Source organism: Anolis carolinensis, unplaced genomic scaffold, assembly GCF_035594765.1.
Source record: "Anolis carolinensis isolate JA03-04 unplaced genomic scaffold, rAnoCar3.1.pri scaffold_15, whole genome shotgun sequence".
Taxonomy (NCBI): Eukaryota; Metazoa; Chordata; class Lepidosauria; order Squamata; family Dactyloidae; genus Anolis; species Anolis carolinensis.
In genome coordinates this window covers 11582488-11602545 of record NW_026943826.1, presented here as the reverse complement: position 1 = coordinate 11602545, position 20058 = coordinate 11582488, and the positions used below count along the sequence as shown (strand labels likewise).

At 38.7% G+C, this 20058-nt stretch overlaps 1 protein-coding gene across 1 annotated transcript; it reads left to right on the top strand.

The window, feature by feature from the left end:
* Positions 1 to 91: 91 nt before the first annotated feature.
* Positions 92 to 19666, top strand: p3h1 (prolyl 3-hydroxylase 1). The gene is made up of 15 exons (XM_062965951.1): positions 92 to 526; positions 3247 to 3399; positions 3485 to 3674; positions 3788 to 3919; positions 5925 to 6064; positions 6159 to 6248; positions 7481 to 7533; positions 8744 to 8865; positions 8948 to 9075; positions 11208 to 11303; positions 11388 to 11538; positions 13721 to 13838; positions 14033 to 14108; positions 16051 to 16191; positions 18270 to 19666. The coding sequence occupies exons 1-15, from the start codon at positions 119 to 121 to the stop codon at positions 18399 to 18401; spliced, it is 2130 nt and encodes a 709-aa protein (XP_062822021.1). The 5' UTR covers positions 92 to 118; the 3' UTR covers positions 18402 to 19666.
* Positions 19667 to 20058: the final 392 nt, after the last annotated feature.

Below are 20058 nucleotides of genomic sequence, written 5' to 3'. Positions count from 1 at the left end.
TTAGATCCATCTCTCCATCCTAACGGGCCTAGACTCCTCTAAGGGGGCGTGGCCTCCCTGACTGACTGTTGGCGGGGGCGTGGCTTCTCTCTCTCTCTCTCTCTCTCTCTCTTCAGCCATGGCGGGCCTGCTCCCGCTGCTGCTCCTCGCCGCCTCCTCCGCGGCCTCGGCCTCGTCGTGGGCCCAGCCTTCGGCGGACGCGCTGCTCTCCTCGGGGGCGGAGGCCTACTCCCGCGGCGAGTGGGCCTCCGTCATCCTGTCCATGGAGCGGGCGCTGCGGGCGCGGGAGGGGCACCGGGCCCGGACGGCGGCCTCCCGGCGCGGCTGCGCGGAGGAGGAGCCCTGGGGCGCCGAGGAGGAGCGGGACCCGCTGCTGGCCTTCCGCCGCCTCCTCCGCCGCGCCGCCTGCCTCCGCCGGGGCCTCCTCCCGCTCGGGGGCGCCTCGCGCTTCCAGCTGGGCGAGGAGGCCGAGCTCGAGTTCCGCAAGAGGAGCCCCTACAACTACCTCCAGGTCGCCTACTTCAAGGTGGGTTTACTCCCCTCCCTCACAGGGTCTCCATGGCAACGGGGCCTACTCTAGTTCTCTCTCACACACAGTGTCTCCATGGCAACGGGGCCTACTCTAGTTCTCTCTCCCTCACAGGGTCTCCATGCCAACGAGGCCTACTCTATTTCTCTCTCACACACACAGTGTCTCCATGGCAACGGGGCCTACTCTAGTTCTCTCTCACACAGTGTCTCCATGGCAACGGGGCCTACTCTAGTTCTCTCTCCCTCACAGTGTCTCCATGCCAACGAGGCCTACTCTATTTCTCTCACACACACAGTGTCTCCATGGCAACGGGGCCTACTCTAGTTCTCTCTCCCTCACAGTGTCTCCATGCCAACGTGGCTTTCTCTCTCTCGCCCTCACAGTGTCTCCATGGCAACGCGGTCTTCTCTCTCACAGACACATTGTCTCCATGGCAATGCGGCCTATCTCCTAACAGTGTCTCCATGGCAACGCAACCTTCTAACAGTGTCTCCATGGCAACGCGGGCCTCTCACAGTGTCCCATGGCACTTCCTTCCTCTCCCCCCCTCACAGTGTCTCCATGGCCTTCTCTCTCTCTTTCTCCTCACAGTGTCTTAATGGCAACTGGGCTGTCTATTTCTCCCTCACAGTGTCACCATGGCAACGCGGCCTTCCTTTTCTCCCTCACAGTGCCTCCATGGCAATGGTGCTCTCACAATGTCTCCATGGCAACGGGGCCTTCTCTCTCACACTCTTCTTGAGGCCTTACTGTGTTTCCCTCAGAGGCAAGGCCGCCTTTTCCATCTCAGTGACATCCCAGAGGTGGGCCACTTCACCTGGCCACTTCACCTATCATCTGCTCATTCTCCTCAAATCGCTCCTGACAAAAAAAACCCCCTATCATTAAATTAAATAAAATATATTATTTAATTTGATGACTCTCCACAATGATTGGAATTGTTTTTCAATGCTCAATATGTATTTATTTCCGGACATTGTTGTGCTTTGTGTGATTTTTTTTTTTTTGGTCTTGTATTTTATGTTCAATGTGCTTTGATTTGTATTGTATCATATTTATATGCTTCACACTCGTATTTTTTTATTTGTATCTTACTTCCAGACATTGTTGTGCTTTGTGTGATTTTTTTTTGGTCTTGTATTGTATGTTCAATGTGCTTTGATTTGTATCCTTTTGTATTTATATGCTTCGCACTCGTATTTTTTTTTTATTTGTATCTTACTTCCGGACATTGTTGTGCTTTGTGTGATTTGGTCTTGTATTTTATGTTCAATGTGCCTTGATTTGTATCATTATTGTATTTATACACTTTGCACTCGCAGTGTGGCACCGAAGTGGCCAAACTGTAAGCCACTCTGAGTCCCTCGGACATTCTCCTCCTTTTTTCCCTTTCTCGGCTCTTTACTTTCCCTCTCCGGCTCTTTCCTAAGGAGGGGCCAATGTGCCACGTAGGGAAGAAGAAGGGGCTGCAACAAATCCCTGGCTTCCAGATGGTCTCAGGTTTCAGACCCAGAGTCTGAGGAGCCTTTGCTTGCCTTCCATCGCTGCCTCAGAATAATAATAATAGCAATAATGATAAGACTTTATTTATAACCAGCCCTCTCTCCCCGAAGGGACTCAGAAGCAAAATGCATATTTTGTTGCTACCTTTTGTATACAAGAGACAAAACAAAAACAGAGGCTACAATATCTAACAAAACAGACACATTGTAAACATCCTAGCTGTGAGTTTGCCTGGCTGCCTGGCTATGTTCCAGAAGCACTCTCTCCTGACGTTTCACCCACATCTATGGCAGGCATCCTCAGAGGTTGTGAGGTCTGTTGGTAACTAGGCTAGTAGGGTTTATATCCCTGTGAGTAGGAGAATGGAAATATGGCCATGCAGCCAAAGAAAGATGTATCCTCCAGGTGTATTCTTGTGACTGTGACTGTTGTGACTGTTGGAGGCTAGTATGAATGTTGCCATTGGTCAGCTTGATAAGCATTGAATGGCCTTGCAGTTTCAAAGCCTGGCTGCTTCCAGCCTGGGGGAATCCTTTGTTAGGAGATGTTAGCCATCCCTGATTGTTTCCTGCCTGGAATTTTCTGTTTTCTCAGTGTTACTCTTTATTTACTGTCTCGATTTTAGACTTTTTAAAATACTGGTAGCCAGATTATTATTATTATTATTATTATTATTATTAAACTTTATTTGTACCCCGCTAGCATCTCCCGAAGGACTCGATGCGGCTTACAAAGGCCAAGGCCTCAACACACAATATAACAATACAAACAAAGGCAATTAAAAGAATTAAAACAGTATAAACCACAAGCAATAACAATACGCTAAAACACAATAGAACTGGGCCGGGCCAGAGTAATGGGTACAAGATTAAAAGTGCTGATGTGACAGGTGATATATAAGGCTTATAGGGCAAGTGCAGAGTGCGATATGCGATCTTAATTCTAATAAAGATTGTGTTCATGTTCACGGTTTTGTCCTTTCTGTTGGGATTGTCCCCATGCTTGTGGATTTCAATGGCTTCTCTGTGGTTGTGAGAGTGGTCCAGCATTTCTGTGTTCTCCAATAATATGCTCCGTCCAGGTTGGTTCATCAAGTGCTCTGCTATGGCTGGCTTCTCTGGTTGAGTTAATCTGCACCGTCAAATACATTTGAAAAACACACAAAATGCAAATAAGTATACTCATCGCAAGGCTTTTCGTTTTCTGCTCAGATGAACAAGCTCGACAAAGCCGTGGCGGCTGCCCACACCTTCTTTGTGGCCAATCCGGATCACATGGAGATGAAGCAGAACCTGGATTACTACCAGATGATGGCCGGTGTCAAGGACTCGGATTTTGTGGACCTGGAAGCCAAGCCGCACATGGTAGGAGTGCCGTGGCCTCTATCATAGGGTATACCCACACTATGGGCTATGTGGGACACCCTCTCTCTTGTGGCTTTTTCCACAGGAGGAATTCCGCTTGGGAGTCGGCTATTACACGGAGGAGCAACCCCAGGCGGCCGTCTTGCACCTGGAAAAGGCACTGGAGGCCTATTGGGAGGCCGACGCGGAGTGCCGGGCCCTTTGCGAAGGGCCGTACGATTACGAAGGATACAACTATTTGGAATACGCGGCCGACCTGTACCAAGCCATGGCTGGTGAGCAATTGGTCCAACTTGAAGGAATGGATGGCCATCTGTCGGGAGTGCTTTGATCATATTGTTGATGGAATCTGGGTCGGACTCCCCATCATTCGCCTTCCTTTTTCCAGACCATTACATGCAAGTCTTGAGCTGCAAGCAGAGCTGCGCCACGGAGCTGGCCTCCCAACCGGGGCGAGACAAACCCCTCGAAGACTTCCTCCCGTCGCATTTCAACTACCTCCAGTTCGCGTACTACAACAGTGAGTCGAGCGGGAGGCTTTGCCGCACTCCCTTTCCCCCTTTGGGGTGCCCACGTGCCCTCAAGTTGATAACGGAACCAAACTGTGTTAACTCTGCAGTGTAGACGGGCCCACAAATATTATCCCCGCCTCTTGGATTGCTAGCAAACCTGATGTTTGTATATACATATATACAATATAATTTACAATATTATATAATATTATAATATATTGCATATGCATATAATACTAATAATATTATTTTGTAATACAATATAATAGTAATAATATATTGTTTATATATTATATATTACATGTACTATAATATATTTATATAGTACAATATAGTAATTTATTGCCAGTATTGTGCTGTGCTAATAATATAATATTGTATGTAAATTTAATTTGTAAACCACTCTGAGTCCCCTTTGGGGTGAGAAGGGCGGGATATAAATGTATTAAACAAATAAATATTTGTAGATTTTCTACTGAAAAGCTTTTAATGTAAGCCTCTTTGAGTCTTTCTGTTGGAGAGAAAAGCCCCTATTATTATTATTATTATTTAATTATTTATTAGCAACATTTATATCCCGCCCGTCTCACCCTGAAAGGGACTCAGGGTGGCTTTCAAGTTATGCGTACATGCAATATATTATATTATTCGTATAGCACAATATAAGCATAATGTATTACTATATTGTACTATAACACTATATTGCAATTATTACCACTTTAAGTGTCACAAATTTTGCAAATTCCATCTCACGCCAAAGGAATAACATTGAGTAAATGAATAGTAATAATAATAATAATAATACGTAATTTTATTATTATTAATAATAAATAATATTACAACATTGAGTAAATGAATAGTAATACAGTAGAGTCTCACTTATCCAAGCCTGGATTATCCAAGCCATTTTTGTAGTCAATGTTTTCAATATATTGTGATATTTTGGTGCTAAATTCTTAAATGCAGTAATTACGACATAACATTACTGCGTACTGAACTACTTTTTCTGCCAAATTTGTTGTATAACATGATGTTTTGGTGCTTAATTTCTAAAATAATAACCTAATTTGATGTTTAATAGGCTTTTCCTTAATCCCTCCTTATTATCCAAGTTATGCGCTTTCCAAGCTTCTGCCGGCCCGTTTAGCTTGGATATGTGAGACTCTACTGTAATAATAATACCTATTATTAATAATATTAATAGTAATAATACACATTTTAATAATAATAATAAATATTATTGTTATTACTATTCATGCACTCATTGTTTTCCCTTTGGAGTGAGACAGAATTTGCAAAATTTGTGACACTTAAAAGTGGCATCGAAGTGCTAGAATGGGATCCTTTTTGACCATTATCTTTCTCCACCAGGGGGCGCCCTTTTCCTTCTACAGTAGAGTCTCACTTATCCAACATAACCGGGCCGGCAGAATGTTGGATAAGCGAATATGTTGGATAATAAGGAGGGATTAAGGATAAGCCTATTAAACATCAAATTAAGTTATGATTTCACAAATTAAGGACCAAAACATCATGTTAAACAACAAATTTGTCAGAAAAAGTAGTTCAGTACACAGTAATGCTATATAGTAATTACTGTATTTATGAATTTAGCACCAAAATATCATGATATATTGAAAGCATTGACTACAAAAATGCGTTGGATAATCCAGAATGTTGGATAAGCGAGTGTTGGATAAGTGAGACTCTACTGTACTTCGGTCAGGAATCGCTTTTTAAAATAAGCTAATTACTAATAATCCTTTTGATAAAAAGTCTCACCTGATATGTAAAATATATCAATATGCATGTTTAAAATACATAAATATACAATAATTGATATAAAATAATATATCTATTTTCCTTTTATATATATATATATATATATATATACACACACACACACATAATTGATATGAAATAATAATAATAATAATAATAATAATAATACAGGCAGTCCCTGAGTTACAAACATCCAACTTACAAATGAATGGGCCTGTCTCCCCTTTGCAGGCGGTGACTACGAGAAGGCCATTGAGTGCGCCAAGACGTTCCTGCTCTTTTTCCCCAACGATGAAGTCATGAACCAGAACCTGGCCTATTACACCGCGGTGCTTGGAGAGCAGCTGGCGAAAAACATACATCCCAGGGAGGTGAGCATGGCCTCCTCCTGTTGCCGGTCCTGCGTGTGAAGCGTGGAGAAGAGCAAACCACAGACAATAAATACACAACATCCTCCCTTTTCAGAATGTCCAGGTCTACCGGAGGCGAAGCCTGTTGGAAAAAGAGCTGCTGTTTTTCGCCTACGACACCTTCGGGATCCCCTTCGTGGACCCGGTGAGCCAAGAAACAGGGGAATTATTGGGCTAATAATGCGTGCAGATCTGAATCGGGTGGCCTTTTGCGTGATTTTATCAGTAAAAGGCCACCCGATTGAGGGTGATCGGCCCAGTGCGCCGATCACCACTGGCACCACCTTGACTGGCTTGTGCCAGAGTCCTTGCAGCTCGATCTTTAAATCCTTGTGTCACGTCAGTTGCTTTTCTTCAATCCTGCTGTCGCCTGGGATTGCAACATCGACGACTCATACCTCGTCTTTTAACACAATTGTGAGGTCGGGAGTATTGTGCTCCAAAACTGTCAGTCTGAATTCGGAAGTCCCAGAGTAGTAGTAGAAATAATAATCATCATCATAATAGTAGAGCTCAAATGATGATATTATTATTGTTATTATTTTATTATGACACAGCAAACAAGATAGATATGCTGGATTTCGTATCACAAAATCACAAGCCCAACACTTCCCAAGTGTCTAGGACTGTGTGATGTATGTGCCGATTATTATTATTATTATTATTGAGCTCCAATGATGTTAGTATTATTATTATTATTATTATTTTATTGAGCTCCAATGATTATATTATTGTTGTTGTTGTTATTGAGCTCCAATGATGATAGTATAGTTATTATTATTATTGAGCTCCAATGATGATAGAATTGTTATTATTATTGAGCTCCATTATTATTATTATTATTATTATTATTATTATTATTATTATTTATTAAGCTCCGATGATGATGGTATTGTTATTATTATTGAGCTCCAATGATGATAGTATTATTATTATTACTATTATTATTGAGCTCCAATTATATTATTATTATTATTATTATTATTATTATTATTATTATTATTATTGAGCTCCAATGATGATAGTATTGTTATTATTGAGCTCCAATGATGATAGTATTATCATTATTATTATTATTGAACTCCATTATTATTATTATTATTAAGTTCCAATGATGGTATTATTATTATTATTATTATTATTATTATTATTATTATTATTATTATTATTATTATTATGCTCCAATGATATTATTATTATTATTATTATTATTATTATTATTATTATTATTATTGAACTCCAATGATGATAGTATTGTTATTATTATTATTGAGCTCCAATGATGTTATTATTATTGTTATTATTTATTGAACTACAATGATGATATTATTATGATGGTTATCTTTTAATTTTGTATTTTCCCACCTTGCCTTGAAGGATACCTGGACCCCGGCGGAGGTGATCCCGAAGCGGCTGAGGGACAAACAGAAGTGAGACTTCTTTTGGAGGCCACTGTCTTTGCGTATGCGCTTCTTTCGTTCTTCTTGGCTTCCTGGATATTAAGGGATGTTCAACCTGTACTTGGAAATATTTCCTTTTTTAAACATCTGAGTGCTATAACTCCCTAGGTACAATGAAATTATTATTATTATTATTATTATTTATGACAATTGGTAACAATATAATAGTTATTCTATCTATATCTGGATGGCCCTTGGGGTCTCTTCCAACTCTTCTATTATTATTATTATTATTATTATTATTTATAAGAATGGGTAATAGTATAAGAGTTTATCTATATTTATCTTAAAGGGTTGGACTGGATGGCCGTTGTGGTCTCTTCCAACTCTATTATTATTATTATTATTATTAATGGGTAATAGTATTATAGTTATTCTATTATCTATCTATCTTAAAGGGTTGGACTAGATAGCTCTTGGGGTCTCTTCCAACTCTATTATCATTATTATTATTATTATTATTAATGGGTAATAGTATAATAGTTATTCTCTTATCTATCTATCTTAAAGGGTTGGACTGCATAGCTCTTGGGGTCTCTTCCAACTCTATTATCATTATTATTATTATTATTATTATTATTATTATTATTAATGGGTAATAGTATAATAGTTATTCTGTTATCTATCTATCTTAAAGGGTTGGACTGCATAGCTCTTGGGGTCTCTTCCAACTCTATTATCATTATTATTATTATTATTATTAATGGTTAATAGTATAATAGTTATTCTCTTATCTATCTATCTTAAAGGGTTGGACTGCATAGCTCTTGGGGTCTCTTCCAACTCTATTATCATTATTATTATTATTATTATTATTAATGGTTAATAGTATAATAGTTATTCTCTTATCTATCTATCTTAAAGGGTTGGACTGGATGGCCCTTGGAGTCCCTTCCAGCTCTAGGATTGTAATAAATGAACCTCCCGCAACATTATTAGAAACATCCCAAACCTCTCAAATATCAGCCTAATCCATTTGTCACAGGCGTTTCGCCAAGCTTCACATTCTTCACTAACTTGCATGCTGCTTTTTTTGCACTCTGCTCTAAGCATCATGGAAAGGCATCATTCAAAGGGATGCCTTTCCAGCTCTGCTCTGGGATGCGGAGGTGCGAACCCGGCTCTGTTTTCCTTTCGTTTTGGTCTCCGTTGGTGGTTGTTGCCGACGCCTCTTCTCCAGGGTGGAGCGCGAGACGGCGGCCCGCATCTCGGAGGAGATCGGCAACCTCATGAAGGAGATCGAGACGCTGGTGGAAGAGAAGACCAAGGAGTCCTCGGACATGAACAGGATGGTGCGGGAAGGTGAGGAGCCCACCCCTTGAGGTCTCGCGAGGTCCGCCTCGGGTATCGCACACCACAACTTGGCGTTTCTTCCCCGCCGCAGGAGGACCTCTGCTCTACGACGGCCTCCACGTCGCCATGACCTCCAAGATGCTCAACGGCTCCCAGCGCGTGGTGGTGGACGGCGTCCTCTCCGAGGAAGAGTGCCGGGCACTGCAAAGGCTGACCAACGTGAGTCCCGTCCCGCCAGTCCTTGCATTACTGGCGTGGCTCTCCTATTGATCCTAAAAGGCCTTCGAGGATTAATCTTTGTAGGTTGATCCATCTGCCCACTCAACAATAGGATGCCTGGCCATAATTACTTGCACTTTATTGATTATTTTAGCCATGAAACTACCTTTCCCATGTGATGTCTTTCTGCACTTTGGCCCAGATCTGTTTTAGCCTCCCGTTTTTAATATTTTATGCAGTATATTGATTTTTATGACTGTTTTACTGATGTTGATGTCTTATCGATGTGAAAAATTGTTTTTATTGTTTTATCGTTATTACTGTATTTTTATGTCGGGCATGGCCCCATGTAAGCCGCTCCGAGTCCCTCCGGGGAGATTATTATTATTATTATTGCAATCTTGTTATCCATAGAGATCTGTGCTTTGAACTTATGTTGTTGGTGGACTTGTCCCCATGAGTAAGCCGCCCCAAGTCCCTTCGGGGAGATGGAGGCAAGATACACAAATAAAATAATAATAATAATAATAATAATAATAATAATAATAAAATATTCTTTCTTTGTGTCAATAATAATAAATAATAATAAAATAATAGTAATAATACAATAATCCAATAATAAAAATAATAATGATAATAATAATAATCCATGGATATCTGTGTTTTGAACTTATGTTGTTGTTGGGCTTGTCCCCTTGTGTAAGCCGCCCCGAGTCCCTTCGGGGAGATGGAGGCAGGATACACAAATAAAATAATAATAATAATAATAAAATATTCTTTCTTTGTGTCAATAATAATAAATAATAATAAAATAATAGTAATAATACAATAATAATACAATAATAAAAATAATAATGATAATAATAATAATCCATAGATATCTGTGTTTTGAACTTATGTTGTTGTTGGGCTTGTCCCCTTGTGTAAGCCGCCCCAAGTCCCTTCGGGGAGATGGAGGCAGGATACACAAATAAAATAATAATAATAATAATAAAATATTCTTTCTTTGTGTCAATAATAATAAAATAATAATAAAATAATAGTAATAATACAATAATAATACAATAATAAAAATAATAATGATAATAATAATAATCCATAGATATCTGTGTTTTGAACTTATGTTGTTGTTGGGCTTGTCCCCTTGTGTAAGCCGCCCCAAGTCCCTTCGGGGAGATGGAGGCAGGATACACAAATAAAATAATAATAATAATAATAATAATCCATAGATATCTGTCTTTTGAACTTATGTTGTTGTTGGGATTGTCCCCTTGTGTAAGCCGCCCCGAGTCCCTTCGGGGAGATGGAGGCAGGATACACAAATAAAATAATAATAAAATAATAATAATCCATAGATATCTGTCTTTTGAACTTATGTTGTTGTTGGGCTTGTCCCCTTGTGTAAGCCGCCCCGAGTCCCTTCGGGGAGATGGAGGCAGGATACACAAATAAAATAATAATAAAATAATAATAATCCATAGATATCTGTCTTTTGAACTTATGTTGTTGTTGGGCTTGTCCCCTTGTGTAAGCCGTGCCGAGTCCCTTCGGGGAGATGGAGGCAGGATACATAAATAAAATAATAATGATAATAAAATAATAATAATAATAATAAGATAATACTCTTCCTTTGTGTCAATAATAATAATAATAAAATACTCTTTCTTTGTGTATAATAATAAAATAATCATAATATAATAAATAAAATAAAAGAATAAAATAATAATAATAAAATAATACTATGTGTCAGTAATAATAAAATGATAATAAATAAAATACTATAATAAAATAATAAAATAATACTAGTTCTTTTTGTCAATAATAATAATATTATAATAAATAAATTTAAAATATAATGATAATAGTAATAAATTATTATTATGATTACTATTGACACAAAGACATAGTATTATCTCTGATCTGTTGCCAGCATGTTTTGCATATCTGCACGGGCTGCCCTTTTAACCTTCCTGTCGATGCGGTACCTATTGATCGACTCACGTTGCATGCTTTCGAACCGCTAGCTTGGCAGAAGCTAGGGCTGACAGGCGGGAGCTCACCCCGACTTGTGTCTTTGAACTGCACCTAGGGCTTACCACTGGTGGAAAGTGATACCCCGTTCTCTCTCTTAGGCAGCCTCTTCGGCTGGCGATGGCTACCGCGGCAAGACGTCACCGCACACTCCCAGCGAGACCTTTTACGGCGTCACCGTCTACAAAGCGCTGAAGGTAAGAAGCGCAGGGAGAGATGGGGACGAGTGGGGTAAGGATGGATCCGGGAAAGTCTCCTCTATGGGCTCCTTGCCTCCGCAGCTGGGGCAGGAGGGCACGGTGCCCATGGGCAGCGCCTACCTCTACTACAACACCACGGAGAAGGTCCGGCGCCTGGTGGAGTCCTACTTCCGGCTGGACGTCCCTCTGTACTTCTCCTACTCCCACCTCGTCTGCCGCACCGCCATCGAAGGCAAGGCTTCCCCATCCTCTTATTTATTATTATCATATCATTATCATCATTATTATTATCAACATTATATTATTGTTATTAATAGTAGTATTCGAAGTAATGTATCTATATATATAAAAGAGTGATGGCATCACGGCGACCCACAAAACAACAAAACTACAGCCCCCCCAACCTCGAAATTTGACAACACAACCCCTCATCCACGCCTCTAGGTTGATACAACAAAAAGAAAAGAAAAATAAAGTCCTAATTAGAGGGAGAGGAATAATTGCTTTTATCCAATTGCTGCCAGTTAGAAGGCTAAGCTCCTCCAACTTGGTCTCCTAGCAACCCAATAAAAAATAATAAAAAACACTAAAAATAATTAAAAACACTAAAAAATTAATACAATAAAATACTATAATAACAGAAAATAACTAAAAATAATACAAGAAAATAATAACATATAATAAATAAAAATATAACTTACAATAAAATTAATTAAAAAATACAAATAACATCAAATAAAAATTACACAATTTTTAACCAATACCACCACCACTTTGCCACAGCAACGCGTGGCTGGGCACAGCTAGTTCTATTATAATATTATTATTAATAATACTCTGCTCATGGTTCACTAAGACTCCTAGATCCCTTTCAGTGGACTTTATAATATAATTATTTCCTTAGACACTATATGGATGCAGCCTAGAATCGCATTCTCCTTGTTAGCTGGCTTATTTATTATTATCGTCATCATCATCATCATTATTATTATCATCATTATATTGTTGTTATTATTCATAGTAGTATTAGTAGCAATATGTTATATTATATTGTAATATTATTATTGTTAGTACCACGTTCATGGTCCACTAAGACTCCTAGATCCCTTTCAGTGGACTTTATAATATAATTATTTCCTTAGACACTATATGGATGCAGCCTAGAATCGCATTCTCCTTTTTAGCTGGCTTATTTATTATTATCGTCATCATCATCATCATTATTATTATCATCATTATATTGTTATTATTATTCATAGTAGTATTAGTAGCAATATGTTATATTATATTGTAATATTATTATTGTTAGTACCACGTTCATGGTCCACTAAGACTCCTAGATCCCTTTCAATGGACTATATAATATAATTATACTATAATATATATATATACATATACATATACATACATACATACATATATATATATATATATATATATATATATATATATATATAGTAGAGTCTCCAATACGTAAATACAGTAATTACTACATAGCATTACTGCACATGGAACTACTTTTTCTGTCAAATTTGTTGTAAAACATGATGTTTTGGTGCTTAATGTGTAAAATCATAACCTAATTTGATGTTTAATAGGCTTTTCCTTAATCCCGCCTTATTATCCAAGATATTCGCTTATCCGAGCTTCTGCCTGTCCGTTTAGCTTGGATAAGTGAGCCTACTGTATATATATATATATATGTATGTTTATATGTTTATATATATATGTATATAATAAAATAATTATGGATTTCTATGGATGCAGCCTAAAATTGTATTGTCCTTTTTTGCTGCTGCATCACACTAGTGGCTTATTATTATTATTATTATTATTATTATTATTATTATTATTATTACAGTAGAGTCTCACTTATCCAACACTCGCTTATCCAACGTTCTGGATTATCCAACACATTTTTGTAGTCAGTGTTTTCAATATATCATGATATTTTGGTGCTAAATTCGTAAATACAGTAATTACTACATAGCATTACTGCGTATTGAACTAGTTTTTCTGTCAAATTTGTTGTATAACATGATGTTTTGGTGCTTAATTTGTAAAATCATAACTTAATTTGGTTTTTAATAGGCTTCTCCTTAATCCCTCCTTATTATCCAACATATTCGCTTATCCAACGTTCTGCCGGCCCGTTTATGTTGGATAAGTGAGACTCTACCGTATTATTATTATTATTATTATTATTATTATTATTATTATTATTATCTGCTTGACGCAAGTGTGAATGTTGCCATTGGCCAGCTTGGTTAGCATTCAATGGCCTTGCAGCTTCAAAGCCTGCCTGGGGGAATCCTTTGTTGGGAAACTCACAGCAAGCCTTCAACAACATATTGATTGATTGATTGATTGATTGATTGATTGACTGGGATGAAGTCTCTGCATTCCTCCTCTAGATAAACAGGAGGATCGGTTGGATCCCAGCCACCCGGTCCACGTGGACAACTGCATCCTAAACGCGGAGGCCTTGGTGTGCGTCAAGGAGCCCCCGGCCTACACTTTTCGGGATTACAGGTAAGAAGAATTCCTTATTGGGCGGCTAGGTAATGGGTTTCCGCCCGAGATAAACCTCAAATGAACCCACATGGGCGAAACAGGTTCCTCCACTCAAGGATACTTGATACTTATTCCTATGGATGCAGCCTGGAATCACATTGGCCTTTTTTGCTGCTGCTTCACGCTCATGGCTCGTGTCTGTTTTTTGGCAGTGCCATCCTCTATTTGAATGGCGACTTTGAAGGCGGCGCGTTTTACTTCACTGAACTGGATGCCGAAACAGTCACGGTGAGTTTGGGTCGTTTCTGTTTATCTCAAAGCAGAACAGAGTGGGATTATGATTTCACTCGATCTCGACACTGGACTCCTCTTAATACAGCCTAGAATGGCATTGGCCTTTTTTCCTGCAGCATCACACTCTTGGCTCATGCCAATTATTATTAGTAGTAGTAGTAGTATTACTATTATTATTAGTAGTAGTATTAGTGGTTGCATATTATATTATATTATATTATATTATATTATATTATATTATATTATATTATATTATTTATACCCTGTTCATGGTCCACAAAGACTCCTAGATGCCTTTCAATGGACTATGTAATATAATATAGGCACGATATCCCTGTTGACGCAGCCTAGAATGGCACTGGCCTTTTTCGCTGCAGCATCACACTCTTGGCTCATGCCAATTATTATTATTATTATTATTATTATTATTATTATTATTATTACTATTATTATTACTATTATTACTATTATTAGTAGTAGTATTATTAGTGGTTGCATATTATATTATATTATATTATTATTATTTATACCCTGTTCATGGTCCACAAAGACTCCTAGATGCCTTTCAATGGACTATGTAATATAATATAGGCACGATATTCCTGTTGACGCAGCCTAGAATGGCATTGGCCTTTTTCGCTGCAGCATCACACACTTGGCTCATGCCAATTATTATTATTATTATTAGTATTACTATTATTAGTAGTAGTATTATTAGTGGTTGCATATTATATTATATCATTATTATTTATACCCTGTTCATGGTCCACAAAGACTCCTAGATGCCTTTCAATGGACTATGTAATATAATATAGGCACGATATTCCTGTTGACGCAGCCTAGAATGGCATTGGCCTTTTCAGCTGTTGCATCACACTTGTAGCTGATTATTATTTATTATTATTATTATTATTTATACCCTATTCATGGTCTATGAAACTCCTAGATCCCTTTCAATGGGCTATATAATGTAAAATAGGCACGATATTCCTCTTGATGCAGCCTAGAATGGCATTGGCCTTTTTTCCTGCAGCATCACACTCTTGGCTCATGCCAATTATTATTATTATTATTATTATTATTATTATTATTATTATTATTAGTATTACTATTATTAGTAGTAGTATTATTAGTGGTTGCATATTATATTATATTATATTATATTATATTATATTATATTATATCATTATTATTTATACTCTATTCATGGTCTACGAAGACTCCTAGAACCCTTTCAATGGACTATGTAATATAATATAGGCACGACATTCCTCCTGACGCAGCCTAGAATGGCATTGGCCTTTTTCGCTGCAGCATCACACTCTTGGCTCATGCCAATTATTATTATTATTGTTATTGTTATTGTTATTATTATTATTATTTTATTAATATTATTAGTATTAGTATTACTACTATTATTATTAGTATTATTAGTGGTTGCATATTATATTATTTTATAATAATATTATTTATACCCTGTTCATGGTCCACGAAGACTCCTAGATGCCTTTTAATGGACTATGTAATATAATATAGGCACGACATTCCTCCTGACGCCGCCTAGAATGGCATTGGCCTTTTTCGCCGCCGCATCACACTCTTGGCTCATGCCAATTATTATTATTATTATTATTATTATTATTATTATTATTATTATTATTTTATTAATATTATTATTATTAGTATTACTACTATTATTAGTAGTATTATTAGTGGTTGCATATTATATTATATTATTATATCATTATTATTTATACCCTATTCATGGTCTACGAAGACTCCTAGATGCCTTTTAATGGACTATGTAATATAATATAGGCACGACATTCCTCCTGACGCCGCCTAGAATGGCATTGGCCTTTTTCGCCGCCGCATCACACTCTTGGCTTGAGCTTCCTTGACTTTGTTGTTCTTTTCTCTTGCGTTTTCCCCCCAGGCCGAGGTCCAGCCGCAGTGTGGCCGCGCGGTGGGCTTTTCCTCGGGGGCCGAGAACCCGCACGGCGTGCGAGCGGTCACCAAGGGCCAGCGCTGCGCCATTGCGCTGTGGTTCACCCTGGACCCCCGCCACAGCGAGCGGGTAAGCGTGACAACCAACAATGCGCCTTTGTGGGCCAAATCGCAGCCTCCGTCGCCCCTTTAAGTACTACGTCTCCACAGTGGGCGCTTTGTTCCTGCCTTACCTGGACAAGTTGGCTATTGTCTTCTGGGCGCTATTGGGAAAGCGTTTTGCCCTTTCGGTCCGGAGAAAAATTATATTTATTACGTCGTAAAGCAAACCAAGGTATTTGCTACTTTCCAATGGCCAGCAATCAACGTGCCAAGTCCCATCCAATTCCATCTTTGGTGGAGCCCAGAGTGCTCTTAGATTGCATAGATAATAGTGAATTCTTCCCAAACCTCTCTAGTGTGTTTATTTGCTGATCAATTCCTCTGTTTGCTGTGTGCAATAGAAAAAAATAGGAAAGGGTTAAGGGAGAGGCAGGGGGCGGGGTCATGCAAATTTCTGGAGAGGCAGAAACACTTGGGTGTCTGTGGTGGAGGAAAAATGGAAAATCTAGGAGGAAATTGTCCACACCAATGGAGAGAGTCAGAAGCGCTAGGGTGTCTGTGGTGGAGGAAAAAACAAACAATCTAGGAGGGAATTGTCCACACATAGGAGAGTCAGAAACACTGGGGGGTCTGTGGTGGAGGAAAAACAAAAAAATCTAGGAGGAAATTGTCCCCGTATGAAAGTTAGGGTGGTGTTTGTGGAGGATGTTGGCATGGGCTCTTGGACATGTTTGCTGCACTTGCTATAACACTGGGGTGTCTGTGATGAAGGAAAACCAAAAAAATCTAGGAGGAAATTGTCCGCACCAATGGAGAGTCGGAAGCACTGGGGTGTCTGTGGTGGAGGAAAAATGGAAAATCTAGGAGGAAATTGTCCACACCAATGGAGAGAGTCAGAAGCGCTAGGGTGTCTGTGGTGGAGGAAAAAACAAACAATCTAGGAGGGAATTGTCCCCGTATGAAAGTTAGGGTGGTGTTTGTGGAGGACGTTGGCATGGGCTCTTGGACATGTTTGCTGCACTTGCTATAACACTGGGGTGTCTGTGGTGAAGCAAAAACAAAAAAAATCTGGGAGGAAACTGTCCGCACCAATGGAGAGAGTCGGAAACACTGGAGTGTCTGTGGTGGAGGAAAAATGGAAAATCTAGGAGGAAATTGTCCGCACCAATGAGGAGAGTCAGAAACACTGGGGTGTCTGTGGTGGAGGAAAAAACAAAAAATCTAAGAGGAAATTGTCCACACCAATGGAGAGAGTCAAAAACACTGGAGTGTCTGTGGTGGAGGAAAAATGGAAAATCTAGGAGGAAATTGTCCACACCAATGGAGAGAGTCAGAAACACTGGGGTGTCTGTGGTGGAGGAAAAAACAAAAAAATCTAAGAGGAAATTGTCCGCTCAAATGGAGAGAGTCGGAAACACTGGGGTGTCAGTGATGGAGGAAAAATGGAAAATCTAGGAGGAAATTATCCACACCAATGGAGAGAGTCAGAAACACTGGGGTGTCTGTGGTGGAGGAAAAATGGAAAATCTAGGAGGAAATTGTCCCTGTATGAAAGTTTGGGTGGTGGGCAGGGTGGTATTTGTGGAGGATGTTGGCAGGGCTCTTGGACATGTTCACGGCTCTCACTGTAACACTGGGGTGTCCGCGGTGGAAGAAAAACAGAAAATCTAGAATGAAATTTGCCTTCACTTGGGTGGTGGGTAGGATAGTGTTTGTGGAGGACGTTGGCAGGGCTCTTGGACATATTCACAGCACTTGCTATAACACTCGGGTGTCTGTGGTGGAGGAAAAATGGAAAATCTAGGAGGAAATTGTCCCTGTATGAAAGTTTGGGTGGTGAGCAGGGTGGTATTTGTGGAGGATGTTGGCAGGGCTCTTGGACATGTTCACGGCTCTCACTGTAACACTGGGGTGTCCGTGGTGGAAGAAAAACAGAAAATCTAGAATGAAATTTGCCTTCACTTGGGTGGTGGGTAGGATAGTGTTTGTGGAGGACGTTGGCAGGGCTCTTGGACATATTCACAGCACTTGCTATAACACTGGGGTGTCTGTGGTGGAGGAAATACATAACCTGAAATGCCTCTCCGCCTTTTGAACCCGCTGCAGGAGAGGGTCCAGGCGGACGACTTGGTGCGGATGCTGTTCCACACGGCGGAGACGGAGCTGCCCCCAGAGCGGACCCCGGGCCCCGAAGACCCCGGGAAGAGCCCCACCGCGTTGGGGAAAGACGAACTCTAGCCCAGTCGGAACGTCACAGAAAGGGAAATCAGGCCACGGATCCATGTTTATATGCTCAGTGCATCACTGAGATGTGTTTTGGAGCCCTGGCCATGCATTTCCGGCCGCCGGTGATGCAAAGCGGGGCCCTGACCCCCAAAATCACACAGCAGGGAGTCCCACAGGCCACCCCTTTTTAAATATTATTATAAAATAAATCTTATTTTGCATCTGACCCCAAAATCATGTAGCGGGGAGTCCCACACGCTGTCCCTTTTTAATAATATAAAATAGACCTTATTTTGCATCTAACCCCAAAATCATGCAGCGGGGAGTCCCACAGTCCCCCCTTTTTGCAAGCACTCCACGTCATGAAGGGCTTTCATGGTTCAAGAGGCTTTGCTGATGATGCCACATTCATAATAATAAAAAATTATTATTATTATTATTATTATTACAAAAGTGTTATTTCAATCTCATTGCTCACATTTCATATTATTATTATTTAATAATGATAATAATAATTACAAAAGTATTTTTGTGGTCTCATTGCGATGTCATTGCTCACATTCCTTATTATTATTATTATTATTAAATAATAACAATAATAATAATACTAATTACAAAAGTGTTATTGCGATCTCATTGCTCACATTCCTTATTGTTATTATTTCATTATTATTATTATTATTATTACTATTACAAAAGTGTTATTTCGATCTCATTGCTCACATTTCATATTATTTAATAATGATAATAATAATAATAATTACAAAAGTGTTACAGCAAACTCATTGCTCACATTCCTTAATATAATTATTATTATTTAATAATGATAATAATAATTTCAAAAGTGTTATTGTGATCTCATTGCTCACATTCCTTATTATTATTATTATTTAATGATAATAATAATTTCAAAAGTGTTATTGTGATCTCATTGCTCACATTCATTATTATTATTATTATTATTATTTAATGATAATAATAATTTCAAAAGTGTTATTGTGATCTCATTGCTCACATTCATTATTATTATTATTAGCTAATAATAATAATATTATTAATAATAAATTACACTCTGGAACATCACCTCTCTTCCTATAAATCCACCATATCCCTTGCCGGATAGTTTTAATGGCAATCTGATAGAGCCCAATGGTTGTGTTTCTGAGATCCTTGGAGATCTATATGTCCCAAATCAATCATGGATGCCACTTTCTGTGAAAAACAAAGAGCCCCTTGTTGTCGGATTACTGAATAAATTGTTTCCTTTTTCATTACTACTACTACTACTACTACTACTATTATTATTATTATTATTATTATTATTATTTTATTATGACACAGCAAACAAGATAGATATGCTGAATTTCATATCACAAAATCACAAGTTGAACACTTCCCAAGTGTCTAGGACTGTGTGATGTATTTTTTATTATTATTATTATTATTATTATTATATTATGACACAGCAAACAAGATAGATATGCTGGATTTCATATCACAAAATCACAAGTCGAACCCTTCCCAAGTGTCTAGGACTGTGTGATGTATTTTATTATTATTATTATTATTATTATTATTATTATATTATGACACAGCAAACAAGATAGATATGCTGGATTTCTTATCACAAAATCACAAGTCAAACACTTCCCAAGTGTCTAGGACTGTG